This window comes from Carassius auratus, chromosome 34, assembly GCF_003368295.1.
Source record: "Carassius auratus strain Wakin chromosome 34, ASM336829v1, whole genome shotgun sequence".
Classification (NCBI taxonomy): domain Eukaryota; kingdom Metazoa; phylum Chordata; class Actinopteri; order Cypriniformes; family Cyprinidae; genus Carassius; species Carassius auratus.
Genome location: NC_039276.1, coordinates 19397914 through 19417601, shown reverse-complemented (window position 1 = coordinate 19417601; position 19688 = coordinate 19397914). Strand labels below are relative to the sequence as shown.

General features: G+C 42.4%; 1 protein-coding gene across 2 annotated transcripts; it reads right to left on the bottom strand.

Annotated features, from left to right (window-relative positions):
* Positions 1-9864: 9864 nt before the first annotated feature.
* LOC113053454 (uncharacterized) lies at positions 9865-17896 on the bottom strand. Of its 2 annotated transcripts, none has more exons than XR_003277226.1 (2): positions 10483-17896; positions 9865-9940 (listed from the first exon to the last, which is right to left on the bottom strand). XR_003277226.1 is itself a non-coding variant. In XM_026218495.1 (2 exons), the coding sequence occupies exon 2, from the start codon at positions 16827-16829 to the stop codon at positions 10821-10823; it is 6009 nt and encodes a 2002-aa protein (XP_026074280.1). In that variant the 5' UTR covers positions 16830-17075; positions 17618-17896; the 3' UTR covers positions 9865-10820. The 2 variants fall into 2 exon arrangements, 1 of the variants encoding a protein (XP_026074280.1); XM_026218495.1 differs by having other exon boundaries at positions 9865-17075; positions 17618-17896.
* Between the last annotated feature and the right edge of the window lie 1792 nt (positions 17897-19688).

Genomic DNA, 19688 nt, shown 5'->3' with positions numbered 1-19688 from the left:
TGAACTGAACCGTGACTTTAAAACCGAGGTACGTATGAACCGTGATTTTTGCGTACCATTACACCCCTAATATATATATACATTATATTATATATTATATTTAATAATTGTATATATATATATATATATATATATATATATATATATATATATATATATATATATATATATATATATATATATATATATATATATACAGTGCCCTCCACAATTATTGGCACCCCTGTTTAAGATGTGGTCGTGGACTTCTAAAAATTATCCTTTTTTTTTTTTAACAACATAGAACCCAAATTCAAAAAAGAAAAAAATCCAACCATTTATTTAAGTACATTACTTTGGTGGTAATAAAAAAAAAAAAAAACTTGAAATCATGTGTCCCACAATTATTGGCACCCCTAACAATTCCACTGAAAATTTTATTTGATTTTTTTTATAAATATATTTTTCTGTAGTTGCTAAAGTTGGTCAGGGTATCTAGGAACTTTTAATTAGTAATTCATGACCTGGGGTTTAAATATGACGTGACACAGAGGCCTAATTCTAGAGAACACACCATTCAAGTAATGCAGATGTGTGTCGACCTTCATAAGTCAGGCAATGGCTACAAGCCATTCGCTTTAACTTGCCCGTATCTACAGTCAGAGGAATCATTAAGAAGTTTAAAACAAAACAGGAACAGTGACAAACTAGGCTGGAAGAGGTCCCAAGTTTATCTTGCCACAACGCACAGTGAGGAGGATGGTAAGAGGAGTAAAAAAAATCCTAAGCTCACTGTCACAGAATTGCATCAAAGAGTGGCATCTTGGGGTCACAAAGTCTCCAAAACAACCATCAGACGCTCTCTACATGTCAACAAGCTGTTTGGGAGGCATGCAAGGAAAAAGCCTTTTCTCACGAACACACACAAACGTAAACGTCTGGATTTTGCTGAGCGGCACAGGGACTTCAAATGGGATCGTGTGCTTTGGGCAGATGAGACTAAGATTGAGCTTTTTGGCAACAAACGCTCTAAGTGGGTCTGGCAAAAAACAAAAAATGAGTATGCCGAAAAGCACCTCATGCCCACCGTGAAGTATGGTGGAGGATCTGTGATGCTGTGGGGCTGTTTCTCTTCCAAAGGCCCTGGGAACCTTGTTAGGGTGCATGGCATTATGAACGCTTTGAACGACCAGGACATTTTAAATAAAAATCTGATGGCCTCTGCCAGAAAGCTGAAGATGGGTCGTCATTGGGTCTTTCAGCAGGATAATGATCCAAAACGTGGCAAAATCTACACAAAAATGGTTCAGCAGTCACAAACTCAAGGTCCTCCCATGGCCATCTCAGTCCCCAGACCTCAACCCAATCACCTGTGGGGCGAGCTAAAGAGGAGAGTGCATAAGAGAGGACCCAGGACACTGAATGATCTAGAAAGATTGTGCAAAGAAGAATGGTCAAAGATCCCTCTCTCTGTGTTCTCCAATCTTGTGAAATGTTATAGGAGGAGATTAAGGGCTGTCTTGTTGGCAAAAGGGGGTTGTACAAAGCATTAACATCAGGGGTGCCAATAATTGTGGGACACATGATTTCAAGTTTTTTTTTCCTTAAATATGTGATTTTTGTTTTACCACCAAAGTAATGTACTTAAAAGATTGGATTTTTCTCTCTTTTTTTGCATTTGGGTTCTATGTTGTTTTTAAAAAAAAAAAGAAGAATTCTTAGAAGTCCATGACCACATCTTAAACAGGGATGACAATAATTGTGGAGGACACTGTATATATATTACAAACCCCGAAATTTGAAATGGTGTTGTACTGTATAGGCGTTAATAAAAGCAGAAATACCCTCATCCTAAACCCTCACAATCAAATAAGTGCTAAAGCTGATAAAAAAAAAGTGTTTCATTCGTGCGGTTTTTCATGTAATATTAACTGTGGGAGCAGGTGTGGACTGATCTGCTGGATTTGTGATCACACAGTTTCATACAGTAGTTGTGCAATCATCAAACTCATCACAAGCTCATTCCTGGAGGAATGTGACCTTCACATGAACACCGTCCTCTATTTAAAGCTACTAATGCACTCACACAATAAATAGGTGTATGCTAATAAACAATTGACACAAACAGACATGCGGGAACATGTTTGTTCCCTTTGTTTGGCAGTAGTCTGACTCACATGTGCCTGTGCTAATGAGCTTCCTGATACTGCTGATACTGGACAGAGGGATGGAAAGAGGAAGCAGCTATTTAACACATGGGATCTGAGGCCATAGAAAGTTTCCACAGAATTTGATAATGCTTTCAGCCACTTAAAAGGGTGTCTCTGCACTCCATTTTTGTCAACCCAGGCTCATTAGAAAAATGCGCCTGTGGTGACATTTTTTGCAAAATATTGCATTGCTTCTTGCACATTTCCCAACACTTTCAAAGTAAAATTTTATTCTTAGTGACTTACATTTACACGACTCGTGTTTAAGCGTCCCAGATTGCATGTGCAATGTTGTACCAGGTGAGCTACTGAGCAAGTTTACTATGTACATACGGAGCTGATTATGTGATGCAATCATCAAAATGCACTATGTTAAAAGTGTTTTGAGGTCATAACATACAAAGAACCGTGCAAAAAAATAAGTGTTTGATAAATCAATAATCTACCCCTGCAATCACAATTAAAGGGAAGATTTATCAAATTTGGATGTTTTACTGCCCCTATTGTTCATTTCAACTGGAAACAGCCAACTGTATGTATAGGTTTGTAGGTAGAGACACCTTTATCCACAAACCTAGCTTGATTTTTTGTTTTGATTTTAGTTTAATATATTTTTTGCACCACTATCAACATGATCATTGTTCACCTTAACTAGTTTTCTTGCAAAAAAGCAGGATTTTTGAAGAATCAGCACTTTGGCAAGTCTGTGATGACTGTATATTTATCAGTGTTGTCAGCTGTTGTCTTATTTTCAGGCAATGAGGGATTCTTGGGAAATGGTCGTGTTGGGGGTTTTCAATGAGAAAGTATACGAGGCCAGGTGTCTGGGCATAGAGGCGATGTGTCAGCTCTGACTATATGACTACTGGGTCAGGATTACGACTGTGTGTGTGTGTGTAGGGGATCTGGGCTATTTTAGGATCTTGGGTGCCCCACAGGTGCTCATCAGGGGGGCTTTAACACAGAGCTGTCATTACTGCCAAATTAATCCATCAGAAATTACCAGCAGGATTGTGAAACAGAATATTCTGCCTTTTTGCCTCCATCCAAGCTGTCTGACCCTCTACGTTTTTAGTATGCATGTATCCTTTCAGCACTAGACTGCCATTAACACTTGATGCTCTCAAAATATGCTTTTCATATTCCAGTTGTTCAATATAGCCCAGTTTCTCATAGCTTATTGCTCAAGTATTCTCTAATGTCATTCAAACTAATGAGTCTTGAGTTTGTGTGATAGCATGAGTATTTTGAACTCTGTCATCCATCATTCCTCATGTAGGAATGCAGTTCCCCTTGGTCTAAAAACTGGATCTGTTCTGTTCGCCCCTTTGTGGGTGTGAAAGAGGAGAATCTGAATATTCAGTGTCTGACGACCTCATCCATCAAGACCACCAAGGTGCCGAGGGTTCAGTGTGAGGCTCTATGGGGCATGCTGGATAAGATTGGACACCGGATCTTCATCTCTTTTGTTTCTCAGATCAGTGCTGCAGAGGCTGGAGAGGGGAAGCAGCTTTACTCTGCCAAAACACTGCAGCTTCCACAAGAGCTGCTGTCTCATGGGATGCAAACATGTCCAGATGTCTTGGACTGAGTCTGACTCGGTTTATAAATCTCTTTAGCAACATTCAGTCAGCCTTGTGTTTCTGCGTTTGTTCTGTCACTGTAGCTTACACCAGAAACGAAAACCATGTCATTATTTACTTTTATATTAGTTTTTATTAAACCTGAAAGGATTGAGAGTGACAAACAGCTTCATGAGGATTCTCAAAAAGGTCATGTAAGTTTGAATGGATATGACAGTGAGTGAATTATGACAGATATGTAATTTAAGTGAACTGTCCATTTACATTTTCCCAGATAATGGTCTAGATAATATATTTGTACATCATACTGAGTGAATCCTTCTCTTCTCATCGTTCTTGTGATCTTCTGTCACTGGATTATGTCAGATGGGTGTGATGCTGTGTGTTTGGAGGATGTGTTGTACTCGACAGCTAGTGTGTGAGGGATGCTGATTAGTTTAGCAGGGTGTTCAGTTCCTGTGGGTGTGTGTCTGTGTCCAGCTGGCCCACGCTGAACTCTTATTTTCCCAACACTGAGTCCAGTCTCCATCCACAGCTGTTTAATGGCCTTTCACTGCTGCCTGATGCAAATTAATGGTCATTCATCATTTCATCATTTGATTTGTGCTGTAGAAAACCCCCAGGGGCCCCGACAACAATGTACACTAGTCAAAAGTTTAAGCTGAATGATTTGTTGTATTTGTTTCTTGTGATGTTAAAAACATTGTTTTGTGATTTTTGTTTTGTTTTTGATTATATACTCAAAAGTTTAGAAATTTATTTTTTGTTTATTTGTGTGTGTGTGTGTGTGTGGTGTGTGTGTGTGTGTGGGGGGGGGGGTGTTCAGTGGAAGGCACTAGTCAAAAGTTTAGAAAATTAAAAGCCTCTTTTGTTTTGATATTTATCTTTATTTGGTTTCACCCAATTACCCAGTAAATTAAATTTTTTTTTTTGTTTTAGCAACTTATTTTTTCTTTAATCAATGAGCTTAAACACTATTTATTTATTTATTTATTTTGTGTGTGGGTACCCAACGTCACTATGTACACTAATGTATTTGTCATAAACTGCCTTTCTCTCTGTGTGTGTGTTTTTGTTTGTTTTTTGTTTGTTTGTTTGTTTGTTTGTTTTTTTGCAAATCAAAACATTCTGTGTGGATCTTCTAACTGCAAATGAATCTTTTCAACATGGAAAATACTCTCTTGATGGCATTTTTCACTGAATTGATGTCTGTAGGTTGTCGTAACTGATGTTCCCAGTCACCACCACCATTTCAGGAGAAAGTAAATTTAGGATTATGATTGTTTCATAACTAGTCATAATTTAACAAGATGTTGATGTATCATAGAGATGGCGTCTACAGGAAGCCTGTGGAAGGGGTTGTTTCTGATCGTATCTCTGCTGCTATCATTCAGGGCACACACTCCCTCGCTCATGTGCATTCCTGCAGGAGATCTCTGTCATCAGCATTTACACATTGACCTACCATGTTATGAACTTTAACCTGGAAGAACATGTTTACCTATATCGACTGAGTTTTTGTTTTTTCAAAGTCCATACACTGGGTTTCACCACTCATCATAATTTCAGTACTTGGATTAAATGTGGGAAAAGGAAAGCGTGCACCTATTGCAAGTGCAACCAATTCCTATGCACCATCAGAAACTGAGAGCACATATCACGTAGTGCTCTTTGAAGCTACATTGAAAATGCAATTTGGGCATTCACCCTTTTGACTATAATAAAGTCTGCATGTCTTGTCTTAGAATTAGGAAACACTGAGCTCATGTTTATCCCTGCACTCTGTTCTGCATGCCTGCAGCTCATGTGATCGCCAGAGACATTTTTACATCATTTGAATTGGTCATTGTGTTTCCAGTGCTGAAAAATTACTCTGCTGAATGAGGCAGTTAATATATAAATGAATGAATATAGAGACAACATGCTATGATGTTGCCTTTAATATTTATGTCTCACTCATTTCAGAATGTCAAATCTTCTGAATCTTACAGCTGCCTCCTGCATGTCACAGCACCAACACTGTTTATTTCTCTATAAGGGCCTTTACGGCCTCTAGGCTTCATTCCTCAATCGGGGACTGTTGTTAAAGGTTTAGTTCTATTGATCATTTTCCACCCACCTTTTGTACATGCAATGTCATTTGTGCTGAGGAAATATTACACACAACTCATAAATCTGGGCAAGTTGGGACAGGGCAAGTGCAGTATCTGGAGAAGCAGCAGAGGTGAAGCCAGAGGAAAGATGGAGCATTTGTCTGTTTGTTTGAGAAGAGCCAGCTCTGCACAAGGTCACTTCCCACCCACCCCTGCAGGCGCGCAGATGCTGAGGGATGCAGTGCTTTTGTTTTCTGTAGGGGTTTTGTTCTTTGTGCATCAGGCATGTTGGTACAGACAATTTAATCTCTGTTGTTGTGAGAATAACTGATTATGGAAAAGTCAATAAAAAGCATTAAATATAGTAAAGGTACTAAAAGGGGGTTTTCGTAGAGACGCAATAGATGAAACACTTTTGGTTACCAAAAGAAAATTCTTAAAAGAACCATTTTTTTCTTAGTGTGAGGAATATTTAAATAATCAGAAAAACTTAATAATTAAATAAAAGAAATGAATAAAAAAAAAACTTTTATTGGAAAAATGGTTAAAACGGTCTCAAACAAGTCACACACTTGTCTAAAGTAAAAGGTGTTGACTCCAAATGAAACACACGCGCGCGCGCACACACACACACACACACCCCTTCAGACTGATGCAGATAAGACTGTGTTTGTTTTGTTGTGAAACTGTTTCTTTGAAATTTCTCATTTAGCCTGCCGTGGTTAGGAGTTCTTCAATATTTTAACATTTAACCCTCCCAGAAGCTGTCCTCCTAACCAATGTGGGGAATTTTTCTGAGAGTTTGCGGTTGATCAGTTGTGTCATCATTTTCTCACCCACATGTTGTTCCAAACCCGGATGAATTCTGTCATCTGTGGAATGCAAATGAGACTTTCTGAAGAATGTCCTGACCGATGTCCTCCATACGATAAAACTAAATGGGGCATGTGCTGTAAAGCTGAAATAAAAGCAATAAAAGTATCTTAAAAGTACTCCAAACCTTGCAAAAAAAAAAAAAAAACAGCATTTTCAGTGAGATATTCAAGTTGTTAATTATGGAAAATCTTGCTTCTGTAATTCCTTTAGTTCAGGGATAGGCAACTTCGGTCCTGAAGGGCCACTGTCCTGCAGAGTTTAGCTTCAACCCTAATTAAACACACCTGAACAAGGCAATCAGTGTTTTTGGGATTACTAGATAGATACAGGCAGGGGAGTTTTTATGAGGGTTGAAGCTAACCTCTGCAAGATAGTGGCTCTCCAGGATCGGAGTTGCCTATCCCTGCTTTAGTTGCATCACTAGTGTGTCATTAGTATTGCAAATACATCATTAAAAAATGTTCATTTAAAAATATACAGGTGCTGGTCATATAATTAGTATATCATCAGAAAGTTGATTTATTTCACTAATTCTACTCAAAAAGTGAAACTTGTATATTATATTCATTCACTACAGAAATACTGATATATTTCAAATATTTATTTCTTTTAATTTTGATGTTTATAACTGACAACTAAGGAAAATCCCAAATTCAGTATCTCAGAAAAGTAGAATATTGTGAAAAGGTTCAATATTGAAGACGCCTGGTGCCACACTCTAATCAGTGAATTAACTCAAAACACCTGCAAAGCCTTTAAATGGTCTCTCAGTCTAGTTCTGCAGGCTACACAATCATGGGCAAGACTGCTGACTTGACAGTTGTCAGTTTTAGTTGTCAATTCCTAGTGTCAAGCCACTCTTGAACAACAGACAGCATCAGAAGCTTCTCACTTCAAAAAGGACTGGACTGCTGCTGAGTGGTCCATAGTTATGCTCTCTGATGAAAGTAAATTTTGCATTTCCTTTGGGAATCAGGGTCCCAGAGTCTGGAGGAAGAGAGGAGAGGAACATAATCCACGTTGCTTGAGGTCCAGTGTAAAGTTTCCACATCAGTGATGGTTTGGGGTGCCATGTCATCTCCTGGTGTTGGTCCACTGTGTTTTCTGAGGTCCAAGGTCGACACAGCCGTATACCAGGAAGTTTTAGAGCACTTCATGCTTCCTGCTGCTGACCAACTTTGTGGAGATGCAGATTTCATTTTCCAACAGGACTTGGCACCTGCACACAGGGCCAAAGCTACCAGTACCTGGTTTAAGGACCATAGTATCCCTGTTCTTGATTGGCCAGCAAACTCGCCTGATCTTAACCCCATAGCAGGGGCGTAGCAACCGGGGGGGACGGGGGGGACACGTCCCCCGCACTTTTAGAAACAGGTGATTCTGCCCCCTGCTAATTTTTTTTTTTTTTTTTTTTTTTTTTTTTTAGGATCCAGCGTGAATATTTCCTGTAGTGTTCTCTGATTTGTTACTTAGATTTGAGTGAAGTAACATTCAGCCAATCACAGAGCGAATCATCTCCTGGGCGCGTCTGCTATGAGCTTCAAATCTCTTATTGCTCTTCTGAATTTTCGTTCGTTCGTTTGCTATTAGGCCGTCTGGGATAAAATGCACCCCAGAAAAAAGCAAAGGACGATTACATCCTTTTTTCAAACACACACTGTAAGTATGTTACAGTATGTCGCGATGACACGAATCGCGCGATAAAGTTTTCATGTTATGATTTAACCTATTGAACCCGTATGAATCACGTCGCGCCGGATTCAGTGTGTTAAATGCTCTCCTAATTGTCACTTTGGATAAAAGCGTCTGCTAAATAAGACGTAACAATGTTATTGGTTTCTGCTGTCCTTTGTTTGTCTACGTGCTGCTCGCGGAGTAAAATTATCATTTCACAATAAATCATATTTGTTTTGCAACGAATATCTTAAAATACTTTATCAAATTTTATTCTTTTAATTCATAACTGTTACTTTATGTCCTAACTAGTCTGTAGGAAAGGCAGGCTGTGACGTCACTGGCAGAGAGAGGGGTCAGTTGCTCAACCTCTCCAGAATGTGTACAGGTGAGATTTGTATAAAAAAAGCAGATTGACTATCTTAAATCTGCGGTAGGGAACTTTTGACGCTCTAGCGGTTAATAAACAGAACTGCTTGCGTCTTGCGGAAGAACATCATAGCCGGAACTACTTCTCCCTGTTTATGTCTATGAAGAATCACAAAGGTACTGGGTTACTCCGCCGCGGTACCCCGAAGCAATCTAAAATAGTCCGAATATAAACACTTATAGGTGCACCCTAGTGATTCAGGACAAGCCAAAAACACGGTTTGGAAAATGGATTCATGGTGTACTCGCTTACTATATACATTTTTCTACATTTTGAAAACACACAAAGTTACAGACCGCAGCTTTGATTGGTTGTTTTTTACCGGGAGTGATGTATTTCTGCAAATGGCAATAGGAGCACTGGGAGGAGCCAGAGGAGCTTGATTTTTTCACAGATCATCTGTCTCATATTTTTCATAAAATGTATGTTTGTATAAAATTACTGTAGATGTAATCTGTATACTCATGTAACACCTGTTTTTGTCCAACTGTCCAAAAAAAAAGTTATTGTTCATATGTAGTGCAACTGAAATATTGTAAATATCCTAAAATATCTTTATTTCATAAAAAATAAAAAAAAATTATAGATGGTCTCCCATTGGTCTCAAAGTACTGCAGTATTTTTAAATTTTGAGTATGATTTAACAAAAATAGGTTCCTGTAAGCTATCATGTCATGTTCCCAAATTTGAAAAAGTAAAATGCCAATTGGTATTCTATTTAGAATTTATTATGAACATCAGCTTTGGGTCAAATCACCATACAGCTGTCCCCCCCCATTTTTAAAATGGCTGCTACGCCCCTGCCCCATAGAAAATCTATTGTGAAGAGGAAGATGTGATATGCCAGACCCAACAATGCAGAAGAGCTGAAGGCCACAATCAGTGAAGTGAAGATAATGGTTAAACACTCAGTCTAGGTGCTAATTCTGGGTTTATCACCAGGTTCACTCAGGTGTGTCGGCCAGAACACCACTTAAGGCCAAATATTCCAGAGTATGAAATGAAGAGCGGAGAGATAATTCTTATTATTCTGTTTATTCCTCCTCTTTCTTGTATGAGTGAGTTTAAAGGTGAGAGTAATTTCTAGTGTGGTTTCTATAAAGAGAGAACAAATACAAATGAATAAAGGAAACATATGCATACACTCATTCAACACTCATTCAATAAACATTACAAACATAAATTAAACAGTAGTCAGAATATGACTATATCTCTTAAACCCTAAAATGTAAGCAGAGAGAAAGGATTCAGACACTTCTCAGATTTTCTACCATGCATTAAGTTATCAATAACGTAGATAGAACTTTCTGTCTTCTATGATATACTTTAAAGCATCAATAGCGGTCCAGATAATGATATTTAACACCACTTCATATTTTACTCAGCCACAGAGCACTTAACATTCATAACAACAAGTATTGAATAAAATAAACATGTCTGAACACGATGTGACCCATTTAACCCAACGTACTAAGTCAGGTGGACCGAAGCTAGAAAGTAACGCACAAACGTGAATATAATTAACACAGCGGTCGTGTAACGACCCCTAAACTCCTAACTCTCATCCATATCGAACATCAGAAATAACGGCTGTCCAAGAAATACAATATCACGAGTAATGCAGCAGATTTACTTACTTTTCTCATTCACGCACACGCTGAGGAAAGTGTCACTCACAATTATAATTTTACCGACCGATGATCTCTATCATACTGAATACTAACTGCGTGACAACCGACTGACCATCTCTATCGTACTGCATACTACTGCGTGACGTCAGATATAATATACAAACCAGCGCGCGCCTTTGCTACCCTATTACAAACACTGAATAAACGGGAGTAAAGTGAAACATAAAGCACGTTATGGTCAACTGTACTAAATAATAGCAACAATAACATAACTTTGGGGCCTTTTCTACAGCCGCCCCCAAATGTATGTAATACATTTGCTCATCACTAAAGGCAACAAAGTTCTATGGCTGGGGTGTAGTGGCAGGAGTGAGACCATCTCCATCTTCACCAGAAGGAAGTGCAGGGAGAACAACCAGCCTGGCAACTGGCCGGGTGTAGATTCTCTCCTTCACCTTTACATCAGCGGACCTGATGCGCCCGTCAGGGCTGGGATGAGTCTTGACTACTTTTCCAATGGGCCAGAGGGCCCTCGGAAGATGCGGATCAGCGATCATCACTACACAGTCCCCTGCAATATCAGCTGGTGTAGCCTGCCACTTCTGGCGAGCTTGTAGACTCGGCAAATAGAGTCGGATGAAACGGGCCCAGAAGTGATCAGCCAAGATTTGGGAGTGCTTCCAACGCCGGCGACAGATGAGCTCACTTTCGGGGTAGACTACCTGAGGTAGCGAACCATCAGGCCGCCCCATGAGAAGAACACTGGGAGTCACTGGATCTGGGTCACTGGCATCTGAAGACACATAACCCAAGGGTTTACTGTTAAGGATCCCTTCCACCTCAGTAAGTACGGTCCGAAGCACTTCTTCTGGAACAGGCTGAGCACCGACTGTGGCATAGAGTGCGCTCTTAACTGAGCGTATCTCCCTCTCCCACACCCCTCCGAAATGGGGAGCTGCTGGGGGGTTAAAGCGGAAGGAGATCTTCTGTGGTGCAAGGAGATGTCGTAGTTCTTTAGACATTTCAGTGAAAGTTTCACGGAGTTCCCGCTCACCTCCCTTGAAATTTGTCCCCTGATCGGAGAACAGCTCTGCAGGCGTTCCTCTACGGGCAATGAACCGACGAAGGGACATCAGAAAAGCATCCGTATCAATAGCAGTAAGGAGGTCCAAGTGCACCGCCCTAGTTGTGAGGCACTTGAAAATGATCCCCCATCTCTTCTCCCGGCGCCGGCCCACTTTGATCTCAAATGGCCCAAAACAGTCCATCCCCGTAGAATAGAAAGCAGGCTTGAAAAGGCGCAGACGGGCTGATGGCAGGTCTGCCATCTTCGGCACTGCAGGTTTTGCCCTCCATCGTCTACAGTCAGCGCAGCTATACTGGTAGCGCCGGATAGCCTCACGTCCTCGCAGGATCCAGAAGGAGCGTCGAAGCTCGGCGAATACCCGCTCTGGTCCTGGGTGGTGGAGGCGGTTATCAAAGTCTTGAATCAAGAGCGTAGTTACTCGATGACCTGGGTCCAAGATGACTGGATGAAGAGTGGTCAGTTCTAGACCTTCTGCTCGACGGAGTCGTCCTCCAACACGAATGAGCTCTCCCTTTTCATCCAGCTCTGGAGACAGCATGCGAAGTCGACTGTAGCTGGGGACAGGTTTACCAGCTTTCAGAAGGTGGTACTCCTGCTGAAAACTATCCCTCTGAGCCCTCTGAAATATTAACTGTTCAGCCTGTCGGTAGTCTTCAGCTGTGGGCTTATCATTAGAGTTGGCCGCCCCATGCAGCTCCTGCACTGTCCCTTCCAACAACTCCTTCCACGAGCTGTATTGGCCCAGTTCTGAAGTTGACTGGCTTGATGCAACGGCGGCGACCCCACAGAAGATAGGTTTGCGTAGCTCTGAGGTATCTTCTGTTTGGTCAACAGTGGGGTCCTCTGGCCATGAGGCTGGACTGTTCAGGAGGAAGGCTGGTCCCAGGCTCCATCTATTTGGTTGAATAAGCTCTTGCAGCTTCTTTCCGCGTGTTACGTCATCCGCAGGGTTTCTTGCGGTATCAACATATCTCCAGGCATGCCCGTCAGTCAGCTCCTGTATCTCGGCCACGCGGGTGCCCACAAAGACCTTAAACCGACAGGATTCAGACCTCAGCCATGTCAGCACCGTTGTGGAATCTGACCAAAGGGTTGTCCGATCAATGTGGATGGTAAGCTCCCTCTTCAGCACCTGAGAGAGCTGTGCACCAGTAAGGGCAGCACAGAGTTCTAATCGGGGCATAGAGTGAAATCGCTTAGGAGCGACTCTGGAACGGGCCATCAGGAATGACAGATACACTTCACCATGTTGGTCAGTGGTCCGGAGGTACGCCACTGAACCATACGCCTCTTCTGAGGCGTCGCAAAATACATGCACCTCTCTCTGAAGACCGGAGATGTCCACAGACTTTGACAAGTACGGTCGGGGCAGGGTGACTTGAGGTAATACTTGTAGTTCTTCTTCCCAGTCTTTCCATTGCTGCAGAAGCTCCTGCGGTAATAGTGGATCATCCCATCCCCTGTGTTTGTCCCAAAGGTGTCGGACGATTATCTTAGCCCTGGTGGTGTAGGGTAGGATGAAGCCGAGTGGATCGTACTGACTCGCCAGCACCTTGTAGACATTACGCATCGTGGGGACACCGTACTCCACATGGCGATGCTTGTAACCAAGAACATCCGTGTGGAAGAGCCAGCTTAGCCCTAGAGTAGATTCTGGGGTATCGATCTTGTTCTGAGCCAGCCACAACTCAACACTAGCAGAGCAGCTCTCTTCTGGTAGGTGACTTATTACACTTGGTTCATTGCTGGCCCACTGACGTAGATCGAAGCCTGCAGACGCAAGAATGGCTCGTAGTTTGTTGACTAGGTGCCTCGCTTCCACAATTGTGGGAACACTCTGGAGGCAGTTATCTACATAAAAACATTTCTGAACTGATATCCTCACATCTTCATCTGGCTGGCTGTTATCAGAGACATGGCGCTGTAAGGCGAATGTGGCACAGCAGGGGCTACACGTTGTACCAAACGGTAGCACCTGCCACTCGTACACTGCAGGAGGTCCTTCTTGACTGATGTCGCGCCAAAGAAATCTGAGCAGAGCACGATCCTCTGGGAGGAGGCGAACTTGGTGGAACATGCCTCTAATGTCTCCGCTAACTGCAACTGCATGCTCTCGGAATCTTAGCAGAACTCCCAGGAGTGATGCTCCTAAGGTCGGCCCAGGCAGTAGATGGTCGTTGAGGTTCTGCCCTCGATACTGATAGGAGCAGTTGAATACCAGCCTATTCTTGCCATTATGGCTCACCATATGGTGAGGGATATACCATTCCTCACAACCTTCCTTGTCTGAAACTTTCGGTCCACACTTGATGACAGAGCCCGCCTTTATTAATTTCTCCATCTCCACTCTGTAGGCTTCTGCTCGTGCAGGATCTCTGGCAAGTCGCCTCTCTACACTTCGTAAACAGGGCATGACGGCTTCTTTGGTAGCCTGAAGGAGCGGCATGTCTTTCCGGCGGAGCAGTGGGGTTGCGTAACGGAGAATGCCATCAACCTCTACCCTGATGGTTTTGGTCTCCAGGATGCTGATGGCCTCTTGGTCCTGCCTTGAACGAGTAACTAGTTTCTCGCTTCTGAATGGAACAATGTCGACCTGCCATAATCTCTCAACATGTTTCATAAGCTCGCTCACCTGGGGTGTTACTGTTGTAAATAGACACTGCCGTGATTGGGCGTGGTGACGGACTACACTCGATGGGCCCTGCAGAGTCCAGCCCAGCCTTGTGCGGATGGCAGCAGGCCCACCTGGAGGTCCCAATCTGACAGGTTCAATGGGAGTGACGAGATGGGGATGGTCACTCCCAATGAGAAGCAGGGGTTTGACATTTATAAGAGTCCGTATGGGAAGGCCAGTGAGGTGCTTGTAGGTGTTCCGGAGTTGCTCCATGGGGTAAGTATGGGCAGCTAGTCCAATACGATCACTAGTGAATGCACCTGTAATCTTAAACTTGGTCTTTGGGTTTAATGGCGAAGAAATAAAGAACGACACTGATGCACCACGAAGTGTCTGCACTTCCTCTCTAATTGTACGTAGTGGTAGGTCCTCTTGAATCCCCTGCACACCTAGCTTCTCTGCAGCATCTGACAACAGCATAGTTCTCTCAGAACCGTCATCAAGTATGGCATAGGTGTTGATTGATTGGTCACCATGGTGAAGGCGGACTTTGACAACTTTCAGAAGGACCCGACTGCCTTCAGTGGGTCTGTCTAAATACAGAACCTCTGTTGTCCCCCTGGTGCCTTGGCTTTCCACTGCCGGTGTTGACGCTGCCTCCTTGGATGACCTCATATTCACCTCATGCAGAACCTGGAGATGTTTCCCTTGGCAGAGGCTGCATGTTTTTTTTAAGTTGCACTGGGCCGCCTGGTGTGGCCGTGCACATCGCCAACACCTCTTGTTACTTTTTATCCATTCGGTCAGCTGATCCTTTGTTAGCCTGGATACCTCTGTGCACTGGCTAAGGTAGTGTTCCTCATTATTGCAGAATGGACAATATGGCTTGCTCTTGATCCTTTTGAAGGAGCTGCTTGGAACTGGAGCCTCAGATTTCTTAGCAGTGTCCTTCACACCATGGAGGACAGTAGTAGGTTGCTTACCCTTCCTACCCTCATATCTGGATACCGGCTTCTCCCGAGCTCCTCTCACAGCTAACTGTCCTTCAGAGTCCTGGCACCAAGACTCGTATTTCAACCAATCTGAAAGATTAGTTAAGGTGTGGGTTTGTGTGCCCTGATGGTACATGCAGCGGCGAAACTCTGCTCTCTGCTCAGGCGGCAGCTTGCTCAACAGACGAGCAACATGTGAGCCACATTGTAGTTCCACTTCACCCTCGTGGCCAAGCGTCTTCAGCATCCCCACCAGTGATTGTATCTGGAGTGCAAACTTCTCAAAGGCGGCAAAGTCTCCCCGCCTTATGTCTGGTGAGTCCATCACAGCAGCAATACGCCTCAGCGCTATCTGATGTGGCCGGCCGAACTTGTCATTGAGGGCAACCATTGTGTCTGAGAAGGGTGTTGGGGAGTTAAGGTAAGCATCTGCTATTAACCTGGCTTCTTCTAGTTGCAGGTGATCGACCAACACTTGATATTTAAACAGCTCAGATGCATCATGTGGTAGGAGGTTCTCCAATGAGATCTTGAGCCGCGCGAACTCACTTGGGTCCCGACTTGAGAAGTTGCGGATTGTTGGGCGTGGCCCACGGTAACTTGGTTCTGGGATGCTGTAGTTACGATCCTGAGGTGAGCTTAAAGGCGGGGGCTGTGTCCATGCCATGCCTGGATGGCGCTGCTGGGGCGTTAGGTTGGAGCCAAGCTCACTCCGTTGACCACCATAAGCAGTAGGGTACTTGGGCTCAGCTGAAGGTAATCTGTGTGTCTGCGGCAAAAACTGAATGGGCTTGAACCAGGGAGGTGGATGATGGGCAGTGTCCTCCCATGGCCTGGCGGTAGGAAGGGCCTCACGTGCTGAGTGATTAACTTGTGGCTGGCCCACAAACATGTTAGGAGCTGGGGCTGGTGGTGCTTCTTCCTTAATTCTTGGAACCTCATCTATTCTACTGATAAGCGAGTGTGCTATAGGTGGGACACTAGGGAGAGGCTCGTCCAATTCTGGGTCTGGCCATGGTGGTGGTGCAGGCCAATCATCCTCTTCCTCAGCTTTAGGTTTGCGTTCAACAGGTGGCCATGGCGACATCACCGTTAACTCTGGCTTTCTGGTATGAATAGAGGTTGGACTCTGCATATTGCGAACAGCATCTACTAACTGTTTCATGTCTGCTCGCAATGCTCTTAGCTCGACTAAGTCTGATGCCATGTCCCGCTGTGTCTGCTGCAGAAGGTGTCTTTCATGACGAATGTCATCTAACTCAACTCGGCTCTCCTCCTGTGGATGTATGGGGTGCAGCACTGAAGGCAGGGGAGTAGAGTAATCTCGTAGCTGTTCCCTAAACTCTCTCTCTGGAAACCGCTGGGGGGCTAGCTGATTCTTCTGGCTGGGCTGTTGGTTCTCCGCCCTATAGCCCAGGTCCATCTCCTGAAGAATAGCATCCCGCCTCTGCAGGCGAAGGGAAGAGTCATAAGGGGAGGAGAGGGGTGTCATCCTGGCATTTCCCTCCTGGTGAGTACTCTCTAATTCCTCTCTGTACCTCTCACCGATGTAGCCCCTATAATCAACCTCATAATCTGCATAGCGCACAGGTGGGCGAATGTGCCGTTTGGGACGTGCACCACAGACATCATACTCTGGATGTAATTCCATCTCTGACATAAACCCAGTAATATCCGGCTCGAAGGACCATCAATGAAGTGAAGATAATGGTTAAACACTCAGTCTAGGTGCTAATTCTGGGTTTATCACCAGGTTCACTCAGGTGTGTCGGCCAGAACACCACTTAAGGCCAAATATTCCAGAGTATGAAATGAAGAGCGGAGAGATAATTCTTATTATTCTGTTTATTCCTCCTCTTTCTTGTATGAGTGAGTTTAAAGGTGAGAGTAATTTCTAGTGTGGTTTCTATAAAGAGAGAACAAATACAAATGAATAAAGGAAACATATGCATACACTCATTCAACACTCATTCAATAAACATTACAAACATAAATTAAACAGTAGTCAGAATATGACTATATCTCTTAAACCCTAAAATGTAAGCAGAGAGAAAGGATTCAGACACTTCTCAGATTTTCTACCATGCATTAAGTTATCAATAACGTAGATAGAACTTTCTGTCTTCTATGATATACTTTAAAGCATCAATAGCGGTCCAGATAATGATATTTAACACCACTTCATATTTTACTCAGCCACAGAGCACTTAACATTCATAACAACAAGTATTGAATAAAATAAACATGTCTGAACACGATGTGACCCATTTAACCCAACGTACTAAGTCAGGTGGACCGAAGCTAGAAAGTAACGCACAAACGTGAATATAATTAACACAGCGGTCGTGTAACGACCCCTAAACTCCTAACTCTCATCCATATCGAACATCAGAAATAACGGCTGTCCAAGAAATACAATATCACGAGTAATGCAGCAGATTTACTTACTTTTCTCATTCACGCACACGCTGAGGAAAGTGTCACTCACAATTATAATTTTACCGACCGATGATCTCTATCATACTGAATACTAACTGCGTGACAACCGACTGACCATCTCTATCGTACTGCATACTACTGCGTGACGTCAGATATAATATACAAACCAGCGCGCGCCTTTGCTACCCTATTACAAACACTGAATAAACGGGAGTAAAGTGAAACATAAAGCACGTTATGGTCAACTGTACTAAATAATAGCAACAATAACATAACTTTGGGGCCTTTTCTACAATCAGAGTAACCTGGGCTCTCATAACACCTGAGCAGTGCCACAGACTGATCGACTCCATACCACGCAGCATTGCTGCAGTAATTCAGGCAAAATGAGCCCCAACTAAGTACTGTGTGCTGTACATGCTCATACTTTTCATGTTTACACTTTTCAGTTGGCCAAGATTTCTAAAAATCCTTTTTCGTATTGGTCTTAAGTAATATTCTAATTTCCGAGATACTGAATTTGGGTTTTTCCTTAGTTGTCAGTTATAATCATCAAAATTAAAAGAAATAAACATTTGAAAAATATTTTTGAATGGAATTAGTGAAATAAATCAACTTTTTGATGATATTCTAATTATATAACCAGCACCTGTAGACCTACTCATGTTAAAAATTCTAATGTGAGAAATGTAATTTTGTGTGTGTGTGTGTGTGTGTACAGGCCACTGATCTATATTATATAAGCCTAACTATTACACACTTTCATAACCTCCTAACATCCAGGCAGAGACTTTTGTCCTCTGTAGTGGGCATTGTATTTTAGTGAATTTCTCTGAGGCCTTATATGTCTCAGTTTTAAGTCTGGATGTCCTGGACAGAGCACATTCCCAGGCCTTTTCAGAGATACCAAATGTTTGAGGTTTGATCATAAACACACCTTCTCCTTGGTCTTTAAATATGACTGATACTGACAGAATGATACAATTTAGCACACTTGGGAAAATTTGATAATATTTTGTAATTGTTATTTAAATCGAATTTTCTAATTGTTTGTTGTAAATAAACATTATGTTATGGGGCTTCAAATCAGAATATGACTTTTTTGTTACTTAACAGGGCATCATTTTCATACATGTCTTCTGTAGTGGACACCAGGATAAACAGCATATAGCTCTCGCATTTCTTGACAATAATTGCCATTAATGTTTATTACATGTATGGTCATAAAAACAATTGTAAAGTTAGGTTACATACTCATCAAAACAATCCATTGAAGAAAATAAAATTTGATGATGTTAAGTAAAAGACAGAGGTTTCATTTTGGGCTTCACTATGCCTGTATTAAAGCAGAAATTGTGTCATGTGGAGAGTGAAATAATAAATAAATGAAATAGCTTCTGCAGGAGACAGCTTGTCACTAGATTGTCATTGACAAACCCCTGCCTAAAACACATTCATGATTGCTCAAAGTGGCCTTTCTTATTTTCTTCGGCAGCCGGTGGCCAGACACAAGCAAATAAATGAGCTGTGCTGAGAGATGCATTGAGGAATGAATAGGAACAAATTGTTTAGCACTGTACGAATAATCATGCTTCAAGCTCACGCTGGGGTCTCATTCCCTCACAGCATCGCCACAGCTGGCCCTGAATGCTGCCTGTATGAAATATTTAACCAAAATTAATATTCTGTCATTGTTTACCCTCATGTTGTGCTGTTATTTGTTTTGTGACATTTTTCTTATGATCTGCTGCTACATGAAGATTATCTTTGGTGATCCAAATAACAGCCAATGGGCTGCAGATTAAATAATCACTATTCATAATAATCCACAAATCAAACTCTGTGATTTTATCAATGCCATTGACCAACAAGTGTGAATAGGTTTGCATTGAGATTATTATTTTTTTATTTCATGGCTTCAGTAAACAAGCAGTGGAAAGCCTGGGCTGAATGAGTTTCTTACACACTGATCTCTGGATTTTTGTGACCTTTCAGTCCCTCCTGCTTTATTCTCTGTATGAACAAAGAGCAAATGGTTTACTCATGACAATACAATCATAAGACTTCAACCTAGTGACCT